This window comes from Helobdella robusta, assembly GCF_000326865.2.
Source record: "Helobdella robusta unplaced genomic scaffold HELROscaffold_26, whole genome shotgun sequence".
NCBI lineage: Eukaryota > Metazoa > Annelida > Clitellata > Rhynchobdellida > Glossiphoniidae > Helobdella > Helobdella robusta.
In genome coordinates, this window is record NW_008704349.1 from 580166 (window position 1) to 604905 (window position 24740).

Below are 24740 nucleotides of genomic sequence, written 5' to 3' on the forward strand. Positions count from 1 at the left end.
TATTAAAACAAAGAAAAAATTCAAATGTAGTAAGTCTATTACTGATGTTGACGTGTTGTTCATTACTGAATAAAGAATTTGTAGTTTGTAGTGTCTTAGTTTGTTCAGCTTTGTTCAACCACTTTATTCAATTTTTCTTTTAACAACATAATTTCTTTTTGGTTACTTTCAACGATTTTGACAAACTCTTTTTGTTGTTGAACGACAATTTCTTTTGTCTCATTTTTCTAATTTTCGAAGTTTCATTTTGTCTAACTTTCCACACCTAGTATTTTAGACATGCAACCACTTACATATAACGGACATTTCTCCAAAAGCGAACAATTTTTTAAATACTTTAAAATGGTTAAACATTTTACCATTTTAATTTTTTTGACGAACCACGCATGCCAAATTTTTCTGGTTTTCAAAATTTAACACTTCGAAATCATTTTTTAACAATTTTATCGAACAAATAAATAATATCTTCAAATGTGTAAAATTCGCTAGTATTAATAATAAAACCTTCATTATCAATTAAATCAAAATTATTACTTAAAAAATATAACAATTCATTAATTACAACTTTTCGTTGAGAAGCCATTCCTGTATGGCTGTAATTAATAGATATAAATGATAAATTTAAACTATAAATAAATAAATTTAAATAGAAAAGAAGGTTTTTTAAAGATTTTTAGAGAGCGTTGTTTTTTGATGATTCGTTGGGTCTTTTAAATTAGATTTTTAAAAGTTATTCGTAACAATTAAGCTAATAAATATTTGTTATCATAATTAAACGCAGTGCTATATAACTTGTACACTTTGATCCGGTCCTTAGAGGAAAACTGCTGGCCACGCTCGGCATTGTGAATTTTATGTAGGCTTTACTTACTTAACAAAAACGTTTAACGTAAGTTGAATTAATGACTTAAATATTTTTGTTCAGGTCAACCAGGAGCACAAGGTTTAGCTGGCTTACGAGGAGATCCAGGACCAGCCGGTCCACAAGGTCAACAAGGACCACAGGGTCCACAGGGTAACAGAGGTCCCACGGGTCAACCGGGTCTATCTGGACAGCCAGGTGACACTGGACCTGCAGGCGAACAGGGCACACCTGGTCAACCGGGACAATCTGGACAAGTAGGAGCTACGGGTTTACCTGGTCAACCTGGACAGCAAGGTGCGACTGGTAGCGTTGGAGATATCGGTCCCGCTGGATCACCTGGAAATCCTGGAGAATCTGGACCACAAGGACAACAAGGAGCACCTGGAACTCCAGGCCAACCTGGTAATCAAGGGTCGCAAGGACCAAAAGGATTGACAGGAGAAGTTGGGTCACCGGGTCTCCAAGGTCAACCGGGTATTCAAGGATCTACTGGTGCTCCTGGACTGCCTGGAGTTGCTGGTCCTAAAGGAGAACTCGGAGCTCAAGGAGCTGTTGGTGGAACAGGATTGCAAGGTCCTCAAGGTGCTACGGGAGATGCTGGTCAAAGAGGCAATCCAGGTTCTCCGGGTATAGCAGGGCCTCAAGGTCAACCAGGTCCTAAAGGTCCTTTGGGAGCAATGGGACCGAGCGGACCAAATGGTTCTCCAGGTATTGCTGGAGATCCAGGACAAAAAGGTGATAAAGGTTTACCAGGTGAGGCTGGAAGTCCTGGACAATCTGGCTCACAAGGAACTCCAGGGGCTCAAGGTCCTAAAGGAGATCCGGGTTCACCTGGAAGTCAAGGCCCTATTGGACAACCTGGACCCCAGGGAGCTACAGGTACTGATGGAGCAATGGGATCACCTGGTCCCAATGGAGATGTAGGATTTCAAGGAGAGCCTGGACCACAAGGACCTCAAGGTCAGCCTGGACCAGCTGGACAACCAGGTTCATTAGGAGCAACAGGAAATACAGGTCCTCAAGGCTTGCGCGGTGATCCTGGTGTTCAAGGACAGCCAGGAATACAAGGAGATGTTGGAATTCAAGGGTCTCCGGGCCCTATTGGTCAACCAGGTTCTCAGGGTCCACCAGGAGCAATGGGTGCACAAGGACCTCAAGGGGATAAAGGTGATCCAGGTCAAATTGGTGATCCTGGCAGTCAAGGTCCAACTGGAATGCTAGGTTTCCCTGGTCTGCAAGGCGCAACAGGTGTCGCAGGACCTCAAGGTCCAACCGGACCATCAGGACCTGTGGGGCAACAGGGTCAACCTGGACCTGCAGGTCAACGAGGTTCAGTTGGACAACCAGGACCTGCTGGACCCCCTGGAGAAATGGGTCAGTATTTTTGTAGCTTATAATTTTATTTTCTAGGCTCTTATTGCATTTGTATATTTTGAAAAGTATAGTTATATATAATAAATATAATTATAATCAAACATAGTTATAAAATTAATGATTTATACAAATTTTGTTCAATATAATTTCACAACAATCCTTATTTAAATATTCTCAAATTTGAAAAATGTCTTTCAATGTTTTTATTTTACTTCACGTTTTTAATTAGTAGAAGTATAAGATTAAATTGCTCACATAAAAATATGTTTTCAGGTTCTCCTGGACCCACGGGTAACCAAGGCGCTAAGGGAGTTACTGGTCCAGCTGGTCCTCAGGGAGCTACGGGGTCTCCTGGATCTGTTGGATCACAGGGAGCTACTGGAGGAACTGGAGATACTGGAAACATTGGACCTGCTGGTAACACAGGACCGCAAGGACCTCCAGGTCAACAAGGTGCTAAAGGAGATCAAGGATTATCTGGTCAACCTGGATCTGCTGGCCAACCTGGATCTATAGGGTCTCCAGGCGCTACTGGTAGTACTGGAGATAAAGGCCTTATTGGTTTACCGGGACCGACAGGACCTCCAGGACCTTCTGCTCAAAGAGGTCAACAAGGGCAACCTGGTGCTCCTGGAAACACTGGAGCTACAGGCCAACAAGGTGCTTCTGGTCAACCTGGTTCGCAAGGTTTACCAGGACCCATGGGAAATATTGGTCAGATTGGAGATCCTGGTCTCAAAGGCGCTACTGGACCTACTGGTAGCGTTGGGTTACCAGGACCTCAGGGACAGAAAGGATTAGTTGGTGATCCTGGACCAGCCGGGGATGTTGGTACTCCTGGAGAAGTAGGATTTGCCGGATCGCCAGGTTAATAAATTATTTACTACTCATTTTCAAAAATTTATTTACAATTAAATCTTTAAAATTTTATAATGTTGGTAAGATGCAAAAAAAATTAGTTTTTTTTAACATTTTTTAATTGTGAAATTTTTAGGTCAACCCGGTCAGTCAGGAGCTCCAGGTCCCAAAGGAGAAACAGGACAACCGGGTCAAGTTGGTGCACCAGGAGCACTTGGTTTTCCAGGGCCGTCCGGAGAACCCGGTATACCTGGACCTCAAGGACAACGAGGAAATCCAGGAACGAGAGGAAATGATGGCCAACAAGGTGCAACTGGTCAGATTGGATCTCCTGGTACTCAAGGAGCCACAGGCCCCATTGGACCGCAGGGACCTCAAGGTCAAAAAGGTGTTCTTGGAGCAACTGGACCATCTGGCGCCAAAGGACCCACTGGACCATCAGGTCAACCTGGGCCAATAGGCGCTGTAGGTTCTCCTGGTCCTGCTGGGCAAGCTGGCCCATCTGGTCCTCGCGGTGATATAGGATTGAGTGGACCTCAAGGTCAAAGAGGTGCCACTGGGGCTCCAGGTGATACTGGAAACATTGGCAATTCAGGTTTGTTATTGTTTGTTCTCTGGAAATGTTGTACAACAATATTTTAAGCATACAAATTATTAAAATGGCAGTAAAAATAACATGATGCTGAGTAATTACAGTAAGAGAACGTAGATTGGAAAACAGTGAGAGGTTGCGGTATTGCAAGGATAAATTTTGTTGACTAAGCACGTCAATTTTACGCATAAACAAAATATTTTTCATCGGATTTGTTCATATTTTTAATTTTTCAGGTTCTCCGGGACCTGACGGACAACCTGGTCAGAGGGGTGACACAGGATCATCAGGTGCATCAGGTGCTCCAGGTCAACAGGGAGTCAAGGGTAATCCAGGAGATCAAGGTCAACAAGGAGCGACAGGTTCACCGGGTCAACAAGGTTCTAGCGGAGACACTGGTTTTTCAGGAAATGCCGGTCAACCAGGTCAACGTGGTAATCCAGGTGCTCAAGGTGCTACAGGTCAGCCAGGTCCGAGAGGTGATACAGGATCATCTGGCTTGCCTGGGCCAATGGGAGACCCTGGACAGGTTGGAAGTCAAGGTCAGGTTGGTCCGCCTGGCATCCAGGGTCCACGAGGTGATACCGGCTCAACTGGAAATATTGGTCAACCTGGTGCTACTGGTCCACAAGGAGCAACAGGCGAAGCAGGAACGAAAGGTCAGCAAGGTAATAGAGGTGATCCTGGTCCTAGAGGTGATCCAGGTCAAGCAGGGCAACAAGGAGCAAAAGGACCTCAGGGAGCTACAGGTGCACAAGGTCAGCCTGGACCTATAGGTCCATCAGGTCAATCGGGTCAGCCAGGAAGTCAAGGCATAACTGGTGACACTGGTTTAACTGGAGAAATGGGATTTACTGGTTCACCTGGAATGCTGGGAGACACGGGATCGTCGGGTGCGCCTGGATTACCCGGTATTGTTGGAGCTACTGGTCAGGCTGGTCTTCGAGGTCAAAATGGAGCTCAAGGCGCCACTGGTTCTCCTGGCAATCAAGGACAGCCTGGACCTGCAGGTGTACAAGTTGATTTTGACTGTCATTTGTCTATATATTTAATTCCACATTTCAATTTTTTACACTGATTCATTTTTACATTTAATTTATTTTAATTTCGCATTTGTTTTTTTTACAGATTTGATTTGTTCTTGTCAATAATTAAAAAATTTAACTTGGAAAGCATTGCTTTATTTCAAAAATATTTCCAGGTCCAATCGGTCAGCCAGGAGCGCCTGGAAACCAAGGACTTCAAGGATTGCCTGGAGCAGTAGGAGCAACAGGGATGCAAGGTCCTCAGGGCCCGCAAGGAAATGTTGGGCAGCGTGGTGTACCTGGTCCTAAAGGAAACCAGGGCGCCACTGGGTTGCCAGGACAAGCTGGCCTTCCCGGTCTCTCTGGTGCTCCGGGTGCTACCGGTGGGACAGGTGCTACAGGACTTAAAGGTGACATGGGACCTTCTGGTAATCTAGGTAGTCCTGGTCAAGCTGGACCAAGAGGTCAGCCGGGCCAACCAGGTTCGAAAGGACTTCCAGGAGATCAAGGATTTCAAGGTCAGCAAGGTCAACCCGGTGCACAAGGCTCCACTGGTTCTAAAGGAAATCAAGGTTCCAAAGGAGATATTGGGTTGCCTGGGCAGCCAGGACAAGCTGGATCGGCAGGTATCATTTATTCAAATATTATCATCATTTTTATTACTATTTATATAAAATGTCGCGTTATTTCATTTTTTTTAATTAATTTTTTAATTATATATCAATCATATATTCTGATGAAATTTTTCTGTTTATTAGTTATTTGACATTGTGTGTGTAATCGTTAGACTTTTTTCAACACTATGTTGTATTTCATTTGCATTTTGTTAACTTGATTGCACTTTAAGCTTGAGTGTATCATGGGTATCCTTTAACTTTATCTTTGATGTAACAGCCTGTTACATCGAGACATGGTGTGTAAGGTGTGTGTTAACTGCAAAAAAATATTGATGAAATTTCATAGTTTGATTCCTCCTTGCTATTTAATTTCATGGCATAATCGCAAACAAATTTTTGATGCTCTCAATATTCATTTAACGAAATATAAACATATTATAAACAATTTAACTTATCGAAATATTATATAATAAAAAAATTAAGCAGCATGATATTGAATGAAGTTGAAGACGCTTGGTGACTTGGTTCGAACGGGAAAGAGATTCCTCGCCTATCATATTCAATATTTGTAATGCGTAGTTCTCTTGCACACGTTGATACATCGGAAACAAGCTTTATAAGAGAGAATCACCTTCAATCATTTTAAAAATAACACCGTCGGTCATTTTACATTACGATTTTGTTCGCCGTTTAAATAACTAAAATTTTATTTTAATCTATTTTTTTAGGATCTCCTGGAGTTCAAGGCCTGCCAGGTCCCAATGGAAACCAAGGACAACCGGGTCAACAAGGGCAACCTGGGGCTATAGGGCCTTTAGGTCCAGCTGGAAATCCTGGGCCCAATGGAGACGTGGGCCTCCCTGGTGATCAAGGACCTAAAGGTTCACCTGGAGCAACGGGAGCACAGGGTATCAAAGGTGAAACTGGTTCTCCAGGACCTGCTGGTCCATCCGGCCCTGTTGGAAGCGTGGGTATACCAGGTCCCAAAGGATTTATTGGAGATCAGGGTTCTGCTGGTTCACAAGGTCAGCCTGGTCCAGCGGGGGCTCCAGGTTTGATGGGAGCAACTGGAGCAACAGGTGATGTGGGTTCTCCAGGTCCTTCTGGTTCACCTGGTCAAAGAGGTCCCACTGGTCCCGCTGGCCAAACCGGGGCTAAAGGAGATACAGGTTTTATGGGTTTGGGTGGACAGCAAGGCGATCGTGGACCTGATGGGGCCCAAGGGGATACTGGTGCTCAAGGTCCAGCGGGGCCTGCTGGAGATCCAGGTGTTCAGGGTGCCCAAGGTGCTACTGGACAGCCTGGTGCAGCCGGAATTCAAGGACCAAGAGGAGACATTGGTTTACCTGGACCTACTGGGCCATCGGGTCCTCAAGGAGCAACGGGACCAAAAGGTGCCACTGGTGACTCTGGTTCTCTAGGACCAACAGGACCGCTGGGTAATTTGTAATGTGGTTATTTTAAAAACTAAAAAGTTAAACCTCCAATTTAATATATATATATATATATATATATATATATATATATATATATTGCAGTAATAAACTTTTATCATGAACAATTTTAAACTTTCAGGTCCCCAGGGACAACCAGGATCACAAGGGAATAAAGGTGAAACTGGTATGACAGGTTCTCAAGGTCCACCTGGCCAACCAGGTTCGCCTGGTGATGTCGGTTCGACTGGACAACCGGGACCTGTCGGTGCTACCGGCGCTATTGGACCAAATGGAAGTCCTGGATCACCTGGTTTGCCGGGACCCATCGGAGAAAAAGGTTTGACAGGTCCTCAAGGTCCTGTAGGGCCTGTTGGTCCAGCTGGACCTCAGGGGGACATTGGTTTGCCTGGTCAAGTGGGTGCTTCTGGTCAGCCAGGTCCTGTCGGAAGTGCAGGCAGTCCTGGTGCAAATGGACAATCAGGTGTCATAGGAGCAGTTGGCATTACTGGCGCAACTGGTCAGCCAGGATCACCCGGACCTAACGGAGAAGTTGGTCTACAAGGGCAGCAAGGTCCTAAAGGAGAAACTGGATCCTCTGGTCAAACTGGTCAGGCAGGTGATATTGGACCTCAAGGTGCACCTGGTCCAAGCGGACCAATGGGAACCAAAGGGGACACAGGAATGCCAGGTCCTCAAGGACCTCAAGGACCTCAGGGACCTTCCGGTCAGCAAGGAGTAATTGGGCCATCAGGTTTGCATCATTAACAACTTAATTTTTTTTAAGATTCTATTAAGCTGGTACAAAAATCATATCGGCTCTACGTTACTTGATTTTTCGACACACAGTTTTTAAATTAGTTTAATTAAAAATATATATCATTGTGTTTTTATTCATTTTGTTATTATTCATTTATTGACAAGTTATTCATTCCTCTATCTAGTTACTATTAAATATTTCGTTAAACATTCCACTATGTTTGTTTTTCAGCAATATTTAAAAATGTTTTCAAAGTGCGATTTTCGGATTATTTCGCTTCATGTTTAAACTCGGACATAACGTGGCTGATGTAACTTATAATATCATAGGAAGATGTCAGTGTTTCTGATCGCACCATACAAAGCAATTATTGAATATCTATGATGAAGCCAGTTTATCGCATTTTAATTAGTGGACGGTTCGCGATCGACATTACCTTTGCACCAACCTTATAATAATTATTGTACCTTTATGTTTAAGTTCACACTTTATAGAGTTCGTTAACATTTTTATGAAATAAACGTGCGTTATGATTTGAAATATTTTCTTTTTCAACTTTGTTGTGATGGTTTTAAATTTAAAAATTTTGATTTTAACTTATTGATAACAAAATTATTTTTGTCATTTTAAGGCTCACCTGGACCTCAGGGACCACAAGGTCCTCGAGGCAACAACGGATCACCAGGACCAAACGGAGCAACAGGAGCTGTTGGTGCAACAGGTTCTACTGGAGAAATAGGACCAACTGGACCTCAAGGACAACAAGGTCTTCAGGGACTTCCAGGAGATGTGGGTGGTCCAGGGCCAGTTGGTCCAAGCGGAGAAGTTGGCTCTCCTGGTGCCCCAGGATCTCAAGGTGTTCCAGGACCATCTGGACCAAAAGGACCAAACGGTCAACAAGGGTCTCAAGGCTTACAGGGTCCACCTGGCGTAGTTGGTCCATCTGGTTTGCCTGGGCCTTCTGGTGAAATGGGTCCAGCTGGACAACAAGGTCAGCCTGGACCCATTGGACCTACTGGACCTGCAGGTTCAGTGGGACCTGTTGGACCATCTGGAAATGTTGGTCCACCTGGTGATACTGGTGATACTGGAATAGTTGGTGCTTCGGGCGATATTGGACTTCCCGGACCAATTGGTCCAGTCGGTGGAACTGGTGCAACTGGACAGCGTGGAAATGCCGGTCAGTCTGGTCTTTCTGGTCCCATCGGAGAAATGGGATCTCCTGGCGTGCAAGGTAATTTTTCTGTTGTTGACTATTTAAATTCGTTTTTATTCACATATTATTTTTATATTGTTATGTGTACAAATCTGTGTGCAAATATTCTTGTTTTCAAGCAAATTATAAATTTACGCTTTTTCTAGATGATATTGAACAATATATACTGATATGTTTATTTAGGTTCAAACTGTCATATATGCAGTTATAAAGAAATATCACCGCATTTTCGCATTGTTGAGTAAATTGAAAGACTTTGTTACAAACTCAACAATGCAGAAAATGCGGTGATATTTCTTAATAACTGATATGCTCATGTATATATATGCAAATTTATCACCTGTTATTAAGTTGTAACAAAGGAGGAGCTAGAAATGTAAACAAATTGAGGGGAGGCATGTTTTTTAACATCACCTATATTTTAAACATCCGTAATAAAAATACAATTAGAGATTTTTTTCCATTATTATCACAAAACATATACTGCTCTTTTTTAACGCGCTTGATGTCGTGATAAGCAAAATTAATTAAGATGTTAAATTCCTATTGTGATCCCATCCATGCTCAACTTTGCACTTTTAACTTTCAACATCATTGCAATCAACAAGTAAATTATAGTTTCAATGTGTTTAATTGATCAGGTGCCCCTGGAGCAACAGGCCTACCAGGACCTCAGGGCGACACTGGACCACAAGGCCCAGTTGGTCCAAATGGATTGTCAGGACCCAAAGGAGAACCAGGTCTACAGGGACCAGCTGGACAGAAAGGAGATCGAGGTATGCCTGGACCGCAGGGAGCTGCTGGTTCCACTGGTCCGATCGGTCCAACTGGAGACATTGGTCTTCCAGGACCAGACGGTTCACCAGGTCAACCAGGTTTGGCTGGAGTTGCAGGACCGCCTGGTCTTATTGGTGACATTGGAAACCCTGGACCTCCTGGGCAGTTTGGTCCACCTGGATTAAAAGGTGATGCTGGACCCAAAGGGCCGAAAGGCTCAAATGGTTTGTCAGGAGCACCTGGACCTCAAGGCTTGCAAGGGGATCCTGGCATACCTGGACCAATTGGACCGGCTGGACCCATGGGACCTGCGGGTCAAGCTGGACCACCAGGAACTGGATTTCAAGGACCACAAGGACCTCAAGGTCCTAAAGGAGAACCAGGACCAGTTGGACCTGCCGGTAAATTTTTGATTCAATTTAGTGTTTGATTCAAGAAAATATAAATTAAAACGTAATAATATTTTTTCCTATCGCCAGAAATAATGGAATAATTTTTGTTAAATATGAATAAGTTTTTTAATTGAAAATGTTCAAACATTTTTTTGCAGGCCCAATCGGTTCACAAGGACCGGCCGGACCTAAAGGTGATGTTGGACCCCAAGGTCCCACGGGACAGCCTGGGCCAATCGGACCCCCTGGTTTAACGGGTAATCCTGGGGCCACTGGAGCGTCAGGTCCTATTGGAGATGTCGGTTTATCTGGACCTGCTGGTCCAATAGGACCTCAAGGAAATACAGGTGATATTGGTCCCGCGGGTAATCAAGGTCCTCAAGGTCCACCAGGACCTCCTGGATCTACAGGACTAATTGGTCCCAAAGGTGATAGGGGAGATCCTGGTCCACAAGGTCCTAAAGGAGTTGCCGGAGCTATTGGTGCAACCGGTTTGCCTGGACCTAAAGGAGATGTTGGGCAACTTGGTCCACCAGGGTCAACTGGAGCCACTGGGCCAATTGGACCAAAAGGTGACACTGGGCCAATAGGACCGTCAGGTGATATTGGACCAGCAGGACCACAAGGACCGTTTGGAAACACTGGTCCGCAGGGGCCAATTGGACCACAAGGACCAATTGGACCACGAGGAGATAATGGGGATCCGGGAGATACTGGAAACATAGGACCTTTGGGTCCAGTAGGGCCTCTTGGACCAGTTGGACAACCAGGACCCGGTGGGCCACGTGGGGATACAGGATTAGCCGGACCAATTGGACCACCCGGGCAGCAAGGCCCCATTGGACCACAAGGATCAAGAGGTCCACCTGGACCAGATGGTGATATTGGACCTTTGGGACCTTTCGGATCTCCTGGTCCAAGAGGACCTCAAGGAGCAAGAGGTGACACTGGACTTCCAGGACCACAAGGACCGCTTGGGCCTTCAGGTCAAGTAGGACCAATTGGTGGACCTGGTCAGACTGGAGCTACAGGACCCGTGGGGCCTAAAGGACCTATTGGTCCTTTGGGACCTATTGGATCACCAGGTGACACGGGTTCATCAGGACCTAGTGGATTCCAAGGACCTGCAGGACCTATTGGACAGCCTGGACCTCTTGGTGCTCCAGGTCCAGCAGGATTGCCTGGACCATTGGGTCCTTACGGGCCAAGAGGTGATATAGGATATCCTGGAGCAACGGGCGCTCCTGGACCAGCGGGACCTTCAGGACCATCAGGAGATAGAGGACCACCAGGTGATCCCGGAGCCAGTGGATCTGTTGGACCAGTTGGTAATACTGGCCCGGCTGGATTTACTGGCTATGCAGGACAAATGGGTCTTCCAGGACCTCCCGGACCTGTTGGAAACACTGGATTTGTTGGATCAATCGGCCAGCAAGGTCAACAAGGCCAACAAGGTCCTTCTGGACCACCCGGACCACCTGGAGCTATTGGAAATCCTGGAGAACGTGGACCAAGTGGACCATCAGGACCGCCTGGTTAATTTGTTTTTTAAATTAATTTTGCTGTTGAATTTTTGAAGGCATACATATAGTTTTTTTTCTTAATTTCTTTTTATTCCCAACAAAGTCGAAGACAATTTCAAATTGAAACGTTTTTTTTATTGCTAGGTGACACTGGACCGATAGGACCCCAAGGAACAGCAGGACAACCTGGTTACACTGGTCAAACTGGAAGTACTGGGCAATCTGGACAACCGGGACCCACCGGACCAAAGGGACCAGCAGGATTCCAAGGAAGTATCGGAAATGTTGGACCTTACGGACAGCCCGGATCAACTGGTGCCACGGGAAACACTGGACAACCAGGACAGCAAGGACAGATGGGTTAGTTTTTCTTTTATCAGCTTTTAAATTTTTAATTGCGGAATTATGAACTATATGAATGTATGCTAATAAAAATAGAATTTAAGCTTTTCATTAACAAAATATAATACATAACATTATTGTAGCACTTCAATCGAAATATTTTCCCACCAATTCAGGTCAGCCAGGTGCAACTGGCTTCACAGGACCTCAGGGAAACACAGGCAGTCCTGGACCTCAGGGACCGCAAGGACCTTCGGGCAATAACGGACTGATGGGTCCTGCTGGGGCCACTGGGCCGAAAGGTGGGACAGGAAACAGGGGAGAGCCTGGATCGCAGGGCATCAACGGAGCAACTGGTGCAACTGGTGCCTCCGGACCTTCTGGTTTGTTTGTTTACATTTTATTTGGTTTTAATTTTACTTTGTTTTTTAATTTTTAGATGCTCTGTTAAGGATTGAGTCGTTCTAATTTATTTATTGCCATAAAGTCTACAGCGTTTATTTATTATTTGTTTGTTCGAGCTTGTTTTTTAATGAAAGCAACCTTGCACTACGACAAAACAGGCAGACAAGGAGACACGGGAGTTACGGGGCCGAGAGGTATGTACGGAGATACCGGAGCAACGGGAGCGACGGGAGGAACGGGATTCACTGGCCCACAAGGTCCGCCTGGTGTCGGTGCAGCTGCTCTCGTCGATGACAATCAGCAGTCAATCGATTCTCAGCTGACCGAACGTGAAAAAATTAATCAGGCGAAAACTAAGCTCTACATAATTTCTGGGGTGCTGATTCTCTGGGTGGCCATTGTTACTGTGTCCCTTGTTATCATGGTCTTCTTCGCTCTCAGGAGGTTGAAGAATCATTTCTTGAGCTTGGTTAGTTTTTGTTGTTGTTCTGTTGTTGTTGTTGTAAATGAGTGACTCCTCCAAACAATCAGAGATGATAAATCATGCAACGAACGATCGAACATGACAGGATGACAGCTCTTCAGAAGGTAGTGACAGTGTAGGCCCGCGTTCTTCAGTTTCCGAATCAGAATACAGAGAAAACATCAGCCTGGATGTTGATGACGAGGGTCCTGTGGTCACTGGAGAGGGCAGAGAGTTGAGGAAACGTCGTGAAAGTCATTCGCGTGGCCATGTTGACGACGACGATGATGATGAATTTGAGGTCTGTTTCATAATATTTGTTTTGTGCGAAAATTTTATTCCTTCTATAATTCGTTGCAGTGCTGTTAAGTGTTCATTTACAGTCTTTAAGCACTTGAATGACATTTAGATATTAACCCAGGTATTCAGGAGGTCTATTAAATATTTATTTAATTATTTAAATAGAAGTAATTAAACTGCATTTACTTTTGGCTAATTGTGTGTGTGCGTGTGTGTGTTGTAACAATAATAATTATACAACAACACACGTTTAGACGACATTTTCCCCGAGATCGGGGGTTGCCGTTTGGCTACCTATGATGAAACCGAAATACCCCTCGACGCCATTAACAAATTTAATTACTTTGCCAAAGAAGTTGCTTCGCTATTGACGATCCATGTGCATGAGATGTTAACGAACATCTTTTCAGATTTTTAGTGCTAATGTCTGTCGGATTAGGATGCGAATATTTATGAAACTTACTGCTGCTGATAGAAATGAAATACTTTGTAATGTTCTCTTCCTCTGTTCCATCCGTTAACAGAGCACTCAAATTCTTTTTTCAACCGTTCAAATCCTATCGAATGGAGGCTTAATTATTTTTAACAATTTTCGTGGGCAGTATCAAAATTGTATTAGCAATGTTTGCTATTTGAATAGTATTTTTAGAGGCTAAATTTTGACTAAGTTTTGCAAAGTATTTAATGTAAATACTCAACATTAGAGTATTTTAACGAAACGAACAGCTTGTTTGTCAATTGATGGATGCATCGCGTGCTAGCAACTTAGTTGAATTCTAAATTTAAAATTTATAAAAATTCAGGATGGCAGACTTGATTCAATACTGGACGAAACGGTAGTGGGCGGAATCGAACCCGGGCCATCGACATCCAGGTCTCTCGAGCATCAACCGCCTGACACTAAGCCAGAAGATTGGTTCAACTACAACAAGGTTAAAACTAAAGGCGTCCTTAAAAAAGGTCAAGGTTCAAAGTTCATGGGGCTATATTGATCGATTAATTATATACATATATCTTAATATATTATATTTCTAATGTTTTGGCTTTATTATTAATAATAATAATGTTATTAATATTTGCATATTTATTACATACATTTTTATTAATATTTAGATTTTTTGTGATCAAATTGATGTGATATACATTTTTAATGAAAGCCACTGTAACTATAGATAGATGTAATTCCAAATGACTTTTCTCTTCATTTAAATTTCATTGCAATTAAATAAGACAATTGTTAAATTTAAAAATAACAATTGTGAAATAGTATTATTATTTTATTATTATCAAATACTAAATATTAACAATTATGAATTTAAAAAAAATTTTCAATGGAATGTAGAATGTCTTTCATTTTTATCATGTACTCAAATCATTTTTCTCAAGTGCCTACATGGCCTGCTTCAACTAATTAGTAACCAAATATTTATTATCATTAATAAATTTAAAATTGTTTAATTTTAAAGATTTTACTTTACTCTACTTTATAGAAATTTATTTTGAACCCTGAAACTAATGAACATTAACTGTTATGTACTCTAATGAAGTTTCGTTCTGTTTTAATATTGTCGTAATATAACACATTCTAGCAATGCATTGAAGAAAATTTTTTTCCATTCAAATATTAGGAAGAAAAAAATTAGATCGACGATAAATGGCATTGAGCAGTTCAAGTAAAATGAGTGAAAAGATCATTCATTCATTCATTTATTGACTCGACCAATCATTCATTCATTCATTTATTTATTAGTGGCAGGCCGAATTGAAAAAGTTTTTAATCACCAATGCCAAATTTTGTCCAACAATCTCAGCCAGCTGCTACATAAAATAATTATTATTATAATTATTTAAGATATAATAATATTAAGATGATAATAAAATAAGTGAATTACTTGAGTGAATGAGTAAGTGAGTGGGTGGATGAGTTAATTCATGTATGATTGATTGATTATATGAATTATATGGGAATGAATGATTGAATCAATAAATGATTATGAATAAAGGAGTGACTGAATAGATGAATGAATGATGCATTGATTATTATAAATCACGTTCCTAACCTCTTCAGATGCATTGCATATTGAGTGTAGACCTTCAAAAAGTTTATTCAACTTAGTAATATTATAAGATCTTTGACAATAATGTTAATAATAACATTACTGATAGTAAAGACAAGCTGAATGGTAAAAATAATTGTATTATCTTACTAGGAAAATGACTTATCAAAAGTTGAGACTTTGTCGAGCCTAATTTAGGTATGCTTGTTAACATGGCAAGAACGTGTTCATCGACAGGCGTGACTTGAGAGTTATTTTTATTTAATTTCGATAGAATATTTGAGTTAGGATTCGTTTCTATGGAAATCTGGAGATTGTGGTGAGTACATAAATAGTTATAATTAATTTTAAATATTTTATATTATATCAAATTAGAAATTGTACATCCATTTATAATTGTCGCGATGGGGGCTGTTGTCATTTACTAATTTATTCACTCATTTGCCATGCACGATTAAAATGACACCCAAAATACTTACTAATTGAATTATGAAATCTGCACATTCTTGCCAATTGAGGTAAGGAACTAATTTGAGACCGAGATTTAGTGTGATGAATTTTTGAAGTTTATAAAAATGGGAATCAGTTTTTGTGGTTTTTTGGATTAGTGCAATTCCCTGGAATACTTCAGCCTGAAAAAATTAATTAGGGAAAGTGGTTATATTATATTTCAAATCAAAAAGCAATAACCAACGCGTCGTAATTTTACAAGATTTCTTTTAATATCAGCTAAGGTACCATCATCAATAATATCATTATCATCTATCACAACTATGGCTGTGTCGTTAGAGATGAAAATATCAACAAAATCAAATCTGTCTTCAAATATAATGTTGAATTTATCTGTGGATAATGATTAAAAAATTACTTTTTAACTAAGTTATGTTGAGAAAGTCGAATTTTAATTAAAAATGTCAGTTTAATAATTAAACTTTAATTATGTTTTTTTTTTGAATGATAAAATTGTCGAGAAAACTAAAACTAAACTAAACATCAAAATTTTATAAAAATTGGTCAACAATTCATTCAATAATTTTTAATTATATTAAATTTAAATAAAATAATAACCTTTCAAAATTTGAACTAGTCTCAAGTTTTTCCATTTCGTACGGCATAATATGTGGCCGCGAGGTACACTAACTTGCATATCTGATAATTATTAGTATATAAATTGTAAGAAAACTATTCGAGATATTTATCTCGGATTTGTATTTTTTTGGTTAATAATTGAAAGTTCAGGTTTCACAATACGATCAGCTGTTTTACATTCAAAAGTTGGAAAATCCCAATACGATGGGAATTAAAGTTTGCAGTTAAAAATTTTAAACTTAACAAGAGTAAAGTTATTATTAATTATTTTTTACTATTAAAAAATATCACAATTTACAACATTTATAAGTTTAAAATTAGTATGAAGCTAAAATATTCTTAACCAATCGTAAAAATTTTGCGAATTATTTGTCTATGCTTGTTCACAGCTTGCTCCTTAATACGTCGTAGTGTTGATGCGCCAGCAGTTCGTAGTTTCCTAGCTGAGGTTCGTGGCTGGTCGTTTTTATTTTTTTATACCTGAATATTTGCCAATTAATTGATTATTTGTAAATGTTTCGCATTGCAAATTAAACTTGCATCAACAACGTTATTTTATACTATCGTTAACAATCTCAAAATTGTATTTTAAGGTACGGATTACTAATTTCTAACTGAAGATATTGGATTCAATCATCAAGTTCAGTTTAAGATTCTAATCTTAGAGGTCAAACAAAGACAATCCGATGGCAGTTGATTAATTCAGTGAAGGCACATCCTACTCACCGAACCGGATTTATTTTCTAAGAAAAAATCTCATTTTCCCTGCCTAATTTGGTGTATTTAAAAAACGTCAGTAAGAACTTTGCCTACTAGCGTGAAACGTTTTTTGTTTTAGTTCGTATTTTTAAGCTATTAGTTTCAACTAACTTGCATTCTTATTTGGTATAGATTTGTTTCGTTTTTTTATTGAATGGGTTGTTTAATTAGTACGTTTGCGTCCGTTCATTACGTGCTTTGAAGGGTTTCCGAGACCAGTATCAAAGTCGTGTCACGTGATTAAAAATGGCGTATGTTTGGTCGCCATGACAGTTTTAGTGAAGTTCGATGGTTTTTATTTGGAAACTGTCTCGAGGAAGGTTACTAATAGGATTCTGAAACAACTTGCCGTGATTGCCCTAAGTTGATTTAGCGTGTTGCACATTTGCAAGTTGATGCGCACTTTGTTGAAATAATATGCCTCATTAATATTCAAAGACTGTGAATAGTTCAAGGTTTGCTGGCATAATTGATCACCTTAGCCTGCAACCTCATTTATGCAATTTTTCTGTTTAATTTCATTTAATAGTTTTTTTTCGTTTTAATTTTCGAGAAAATAGTTTCAAATTTTAATCATAATTTTATTACGTTTTTAAATTGTAAATTTACGAGATTACTCATTTATTTGGGTAATCTATGTTTTACAATCTGCATATTTTATAGAATTAACTTTGTTTTGTTTCAGTATAAAAATAAAGAAGTTGAGGAGAATTCTATGCAGTTGAAATGTCAACAAATGAAAGTGGTGATAATAAAGAATCATCGATTAGTATAAAAAAGATGGCCGGCGTTGATTTTCAAAGGTGGCAAAATTTTCCTGTGGCCAATCAAGTTCAGCTAATAGATAACAATAATTTAAACAGTTATAGAATAATTACGATTTCAAATAATTCCAATCCGCTAAATTTTTCAACTGACGGCTCGAATAATTTTTTCCTAAACGGCGAGTTGTTAATTAACGAGAGCGGATTTAAAATGAAGCCTGCGGGTTCAGGCGATAATTTCTGCGTTGATGACTTGATTGATAATTGCTTGGCGACGAACGTGAGAGGCGAAACGAACGCGAATTCGTTTGAAAATAATTCCAGTGTCTCTTCAAGCACTGTCTGTGCTGATTCTGCTGCCAAAGTTAAAACCATTCCAATCACAGATCTGACGAGCACTAATGGCGTGATTGACAGTGAAATGATGACCACTGTTGGAATTCTACCCACCATTGATAATACTAAAATTTCCACTGCTGCTAAAACTATTACAATCCAACCACAAATAAAAACAGAAAATCCTGATTGTAGCAGTACTGAGGACAGGACTACTACCATCATCCCCGACAAGACAGACACTAAAATTAAAATAGATGTCGATACAAATTTTGACAATAAATCAGCCTCACCAAGTTATTCAAAATCTTTGAGTTCAGATGATAACCAGAGTTCATTGAAAGAAGAAAAGAATGTGTTGGGATTTGAATTTTCATCAGATCCGTATCAGTTTTTAGAGAATTTGTCATCTCTACTTGATTCTAAAGGGGGTTTGAAGGAATATAGTGATTCATTTGTTCAGTTAGTAATCAATTGGATTGTCATTTTTGTAACTAATTTTATTAATAATTAAACAATTAATAATACTTTAATTATAGTTTGATTGGTAAAGAAAATGAATATGTGTCATTTATAACAATTATAAAATTGTTTTAGACTTTCAATCTGTGTTGATGTTTTATAAAAAAAATTTTTATTAAAAATCTTAGGATTCTGAAGTTGTGCTCAACCATGCCTTGCCAATGCATACTCATCAATGTCATCAAGTCAACTGAGAGTTCTATCATCAAAAAGTAAGCTAACATTTTACACAATTATTTTATTACTACTGAGAAGAATTTTACATTCTAATTAATTTTTAAAAATTTTTGTATGTTCTTTTTGTCAACTACTCCCTGCTATGGTTTGTCACGTTCTTCAAAATAAAACAAACTAAGACCATATGAACAAAATTCTATAAGACAAATAAATAAAAAATAAAGCTAGATCTGAAATCAATTTTTGACACAACATATTAATGAAAAACCAATGAATTATCTCCTAACACAAACCAACCCGCAGATTGCTACAGAGAGGTGCCTGGCAGCAGTTGCACACATGGCTGCGAGATGCATGCACGCAGATCAACAAACCACTGATGCTGGAGTTGCTACAGCTTTTCAAATTGTTACCGGTGAACACTAAATTGCTCCGCAGTAATAACTGCGCTAAGGATATCAAACAGCTGATTAAGAATTCCGATGAGAGTTAGTTTAATTTTTAAATTTGTGGTTTTTATTGTTTTGTATTGTTTGGTTTCTATGTGTTTGTGTTGTACTCATCATACATTGATTGTACAAATTTTATAAAACATTAGATGCATTCATACATATGTGTATATATATGTTGGTAATATATATATATATATATATATGTTGGTAATATATATATATATATATATATGAATATATATATATATATGCAACTCGAAAAGGAATACAAATACTAAGCAGCTTACATTTTTATATATACATATACCAATATTCATGCGTACACACAAAATCCTAAAAATTGTAACAAATTAAAAAACAGGAGTGACCAGACTGGCCCGAGTTGTTGTCGATGAGTGGATGAAAGTGGTGAAGGGTCCTAGTGCGGAATCGACATCATCATCTTCTGGGGGTTAGTTTTAATTTCAATTTTTCATTATATATTATCCTTAAAGATGTTTTAAAATTAGATTGCTGTAACCAAAATGATTCATTTCATTGATCTTATTAGTTGCTCTTATATTAGTACCATCTTTGTTATCTTTGTAAGTATCCTCGAAACCGTTTTTAATATTAGTCTGTTTTTGATTGTAATGGTTAGTGATGAAATTGATGACAAACCCTACAGATAAACTAAAGAAGAAGCTGATAGCGCTCACGACTCCATCGTCGTCTGACTCAACTAATGATGACAGATCCAAAACCTCCGACAACAATATCACTGCTGAGAAAAAATCAAACATTCTAGATAGAAATAAGATCAATAATAGCACTGTTAGTAAGGCACAAAATTTGAGTAAAAATGCTTCTAGCAGTAGCAATGGTAGTGGCGCGAGTAGCAGCAGTAAGGCTTCCTGTGATTCTCTAGGCAAAAAAGAAAGGCCAAAGACAGTGAAAGTGAAACCTCAAAATTTCCGAATGACAGGTAATAATTGTCGGATTATAAGTAGAAGGGTGGTTATAATATTAGATATAATGAGGTTTATTATGATGGTGGTGAGGAGGAGGAGGAAGATGATGATGATGAGTGTGATATCATAGTCATCGTATGATACTGTCTCATCTCTATCTTTGCTCATAGTCCTGCATTGTTGTGATATTTTTTTCATTTATATCTGTGATATTTATGTATTACCCACCTGTTTCTTTATATTTTTCTAGTTTCATTCGTCTACATCATTTCAACTTTCTCAACAGGTTATATAGTTTATCTTAGTATTTATATATTTCTTCTTCATTAATGTTTGCCGTTAGGCCATTCAATTTTTTTGTCACCGTGAAAACTTGGAACACGCACACACACGCGCATTTGAACGAATCTTGCTGGATTGAAGCTGCGGGGCGTACAAAAGTGTACGCTTACGTGTGTGTGTGTGTGTATACTGTATACACGTATCACAGGTAGGTACGTAAGCGTATTAATACATATTTTCGTGGGCTTGTTTCGAGATCTGTGAATGTGCAGACCGGTGGCATGTCAGCTGTCACTCGGATGTATAATTATCATTTTGTGAAATATTTGTGTCGAACTTGAATGCAGTCTTGTTGAACGTAAAGTACAAAAAGTACGAATCAAAAGTATAAATACTGATCAGAAATAGAAAAATATATCTGTTTTTGAGTCCGGTTAACTTTAAAAACCTATAAGAATACTTTTTTAATTAAACTAAATAACTCTTTGCAAGCTGCTTTGAGCTTGCCTGTTTTATTGCTGATTCGTAACGTAGGTAAGTTTTTAGGAGTGTTAGCTCAATATAAATTTTATGTCATTAGTGACAAATCAATTATGAATTACAGATATGACATAGTTAGTGCGGTTGTAAGGCGTGTTTGTACAATGAGTACTTGTATCCGCGTATGATATAGTTGCGTTTGAATGTGTGTGTGTTTGTGTTCATAGTCATGTTTGATTTATTTATATAGATACATATCTCTGAGTATGTATGTTTGTATTTATATGATTTAAGTTTTCAATTAGTCATGTCACTTTTATTTTTATACTTATTGTTTGCATTCTTCATTCCTGTACTGTAATGATATGTATATATATATTTTATTTTATGTATATTCGCATTTGCTGTCTACTGTTTTCCTCTTTGCTTGAAGAGATTGAAATAAAAAATTCAATCACAAAGTGTTGGTGAAGTTGTTTTATCTCTGACACAATATTTTCAATTAAAATAATTCTACAAATGAATAATAAACAACTTTCAAAAAATCAAAAACCCAGGTCTTGAAGATTTAAAAGGGAGTAATGCTAACGGCAGTAACAACAATTCAACTGCAAAATCTGTTAAGAATGGTAGCAACAGTAGCAGTAGTAGTAGTAGCCCAGCCAATAAGTGTACAGCCAGTGCCGTTAGGAGTTCCTCTAAAGATGCCAACTCAAACAAGAGTAAAGTTGTTCAAGCTCCCAAGCCTATATGTAAGTTTTAAAATTGTTTATTTATACTCCGGTTTCATTGTTGTTGTATCCAGCTTGTATCTTGTCTGCTGATGTCATTGATGTTTGCATTCATGTATATGATATCACATTTGATAGATCAATTAATTGTTTACAATATTTTCATCTAGCTCCTGAAATATTCGAGAAATCTCTCTTCATGGACGCCTTGCAAGCCTCATCCACACCTGCGCAGCAGAAGAGGAAGAGGAGGTTAACACCAGATGCAACAAAATCATCATCAACAACAACAACATCTATCTCGTCATCATCATTATCAGCAATAACGACTGCATCTAATACCGCAACAGCCACAGCACCATCCTCATCTTTGTATAGTTTAACGTCGTCGACCACCACCACCGTGACAGCAGCGTTACAAAATGACGACTTGACGCCTCAGGCCAAACGGCCTCGCCTTTCTCCAGATGTAACAACGGAACAACGTCAACAATCATCTTCATCATCCCCACCACCCCACACGTCGACCACTACTTCTACTTCTGCATCTTCATCGTCTTCCTCGTCTTCACTGGGAACCAAGTTAAAAAAATCCGTAACATGGGCATCGGAGACGGACCTCTGCAGCTTTCACTACTTCGAGTTCGATGCCGACGAGCGATGCAACGTTAACAATTTGAAAAAATCTTTATTATCGCCTGCATCCTCTTCGTCTTCTTCGGTTTCCAACTCTGGTTTCCAAGACCACTGGAAACACGAGTTAGAAATGGAGAGAGAGCTGCTGTTTGGGAAAAACCACCATTCTAAAAATAAACCTTCTGAGATGATTGATTGGTTCTGCCCACCCCTCATTGAATTCCTGGAACCTTCCAGCATGGTGCCCGGTAGCGAGAGTGAGGAAAAGTTGACTCAGGCCAGGAGGGAGACCTTAGTGCTGCAGATCATCTACTTCAATAGGGATAGGTCGGTCTTCATTCATTCTAACAAGCTGCTTACATTTTTTTACAGTTTCAATAATTCGCATGACGATTTGTTATCTTCATTATTTAAATGTTTCTTGATTATCTGCTAATGATTGCTGCTCCTTACATACTCATTGATTAATTTCAAATTTTCAACCTATAGGATTCCAGATTCACCTTCCGAGCCAGATGAGCCTCAGTTGCCCGGTGACCAATCACAATCAGCTTGTAAAATAATTCCATTGGATGATATCGGTGAGGGAGAGGAGCCAATGGATGAATCCGAACCACAGCCAGCTGATACTAAACAACCACAAGATCCAACCAATAAACTTATTCTTCCTGAAGCTATCACAAATTTATTGGATAGTTACATGAACAGCACTAACAACATGAACTGCCAATCAAATTCGCCAGTTTTAAATGTCAACAATCCTGTTAGTCATTACGATCCAAATGTTATGAACCAATCAAATCACTACAATCAGTATGCCGGCCAATCAAATCTTATAAATAATATGCCTGCTTATCCAATGGGATTCAACATGAATGGCAATGTTCCAAATATGGAGAGGAAATCTTATGACCCAGGCTTCATGTACAACCACGAGGCTAACTCATCGCATTGGCCCAGGTTCGATTGCAATCCTCCTAATTTCCCTAATCAACGACCGCCACCTCATCAACAGTTCGATGATTCAAGAAGAAGGTTTCAAAATAGAGAAGATGGAAGGGGAAGAGGAGGGAATAAAAGTAAATTTAAATTTTGAAAATTTTTGAAAATTTGTCTTTGATCATTCATTTTCACATTATTCAAAAATGTACTTTGTTGTTTTTTTAATATACCTGTGGTTTGAAATAATCGTAATGATCATTTCATATTTAATTATTTAAATACGTTATCAATTAATTAATTGACTTACTAATTTGCCTATTCATTTTTTTCAAATTCAGATTTTGGTAACAACAACAGGGTTGTATGTCAATTTTATCTATCTGGAAACTGTAGGTTTGGAATCAAGTGTAAAAAGCAACACACTCAACCACAATGAGGTGATGATTACGGCGATGAAACGAAGTTGACAAGGAAGATAAGGAAGAAGATAAGATTCGGGCACCCTATCGCATAACTCAGCCATAAGGTGCCTGGATTGTGATTCATCCATTTGCTTGATTGATTGATTGATATTTTCGTTGTGATGATAAAATGAGTTGTTTTGTCGCTGAACTGTATATATTTTTATTGTTTTTTGGATGCATATAGCTGAACTTATATTACATAGTAGTGATGGTGTCTTCATGTACGCATATATAAAATTGTAATAAATAAAATTAATAAATAAATATACTCATATATATTTATATATATATATACGTCCTACCTCGGGGGAACTGGGTTTCTAGACGCTAAACAAGGATCGATTGATTGATTGATATATTTATATATGTCTGTGTGTAGTAGGTTCCTATAAATTCAATCAATCAATCATCATTTAGCGTCCAGAGACCAAGCTCTCCCGAGGTAGAACGTTAAATTGTTACATGAATTCTAAATTGTTATTATTCTTGTGTTGAAATTTTTTTCAAATTATAAAATAATAAAAGCAGGAGAGTAACAAGTTTAGATAATAAACTGACTATGGTAATTATTATTAATTTAAAAATTGCATCGAGTTGACTCATTGTTTCACATTGAACTGTGCAGATTGCATATGTACTGTTATGTATATATACTATGTGTGTATATATGTTTCAACTTATGATACAAGTGTTCAATCGGATGTGCATTCACCTTTTTGTGTATGATATGTTTGTTTTTGTACACATCCTTGTATAAAAGTGTGTTTTAATGTATATTTCTTGTATCTATACATATATATATATAGATGTATATATTATATATGTTCAGTATATATGTATGTATATACAATTTGTTTTTGTTAAGTTACTAATTGTTAATGTACTACATTGTGGAATATCCGTGTGTGTGTGTGAGAGGGAGAGATTGTTATAATACCTTGTGAAGTTTTTTTTGTATCAAGTACATACAAACGAAGATACAATTTTTGTATAAATATTGTTGAAGATTTTTGTATAATCTGTGTTTATCAAATGTAATGGAACTGCATAGTTTAATGCACGAATCTAAAATTAACATTACATTGTTGATTAATGTACACATCTCTTCGTAATAATATAGTTGTCATAAATATGCTGTAACGGTAAATTTTTTGTAA

General features: G+C 38.8%; 5 protein-coding genes across 5 annotated transcripts; 4 read left to right on the forward strand and 1 right to left on the reverse strand.

Moving 5' to 3' along the window:
- Positions 1-1542: 1542 nt before the first annotated feature.
- On the forward strand, positions 1543-3739 carry HELRODRAFT_79987 (hypothetical protein; the record flags this gene model as incomplete). The annotated part of the gene is made up of 2 exons (XM_009019908.1): positions 1543-1879; positions 3234-3739. 2 exons carry the CDS (start codon positions 1543-1545, stop codon positions 3737-3739), a joined length of 843 nt encoding a protein of 280 aa, XP_009018156.1.
- A 461-nt stretch (positions 3740-4200) lies between these two features.
- Positions 4201-10853, forward strand: HELRODRAFT_112020 (hypothetical protein; the record flags this gene model as incomplete). The annotated part of the gene is made up of 3 exons (XM_009019909.1): positions 4201-4495; positions 9706-9918; positions 10068-10853. Coding segments are annotated over 3 exons (1293 nt in total), but the record flags the coding sequence as incomplete, so codon positions are not given.
- Positions 10854-10939: 86 nt separating this feature from the next.
- Positions 10940-11449, forward strand: HELRODRAFT_80241 (hypothetical protein; the record flags this gene model as incomplete). Its single annotated transcript, XM_009019910.1, has 1 exon — positions 10940-11449. A coding segment is annotated over one exon (510 nt), but the record flags the coding sequence as incomplete, so codon positions are not given.
- Positions 11450-14688: 3239 nt separating this feature from the next.
- On the reverse strand, positions 14689-16146 carry HELRODRAFT_173292 (hypothetical protein; the record flags this gene model as incomplete). Its single annotated transcript, XM_009019911.1, has 6 exons — positions 14689-14760; positions 15003-15034; positions 15150-15306; positions 15479-15631; positions 15694-15842; positions 16068-16146. The coding sequence occupies 6 exons, from the start codon at positions 16144-16146 to the stop codon at positions 14689-14691; spliced, it is 642 nt and encodes a 213-aa protein (XP_009018159.1).
- A 545-nt stretch (positions 16147-16691) lies between these two features.
- HELRODRAFT_191887 (hypothetical protein) lies at positions 16692-23633 on the forward strand (the record flags this gene model as incomplete). The annotated part of the gene is made up of 10 exons (XM_009019912.1): positions 16692-16880; positions 17533-18409; positions 18598-18681; positions 18950-19134; positions 19460-19549; positions 19766-20062; positions 21368-21562; positions 21712-22504; positions 22667-23256; positions 23557-23633. The coding sequence occupies exons 2-10, from the start codon at positions 17574-17576 to the stop codon at positions 23631-23633; spliced, it is 3147 nt and encodes a 1048-aa protein (XP_009018160.1). The 5' UTR covers positions 16692-16880; positions 17533-17573.
- Positions 23634-24740: the final 1107 nt, after the last annotated feature.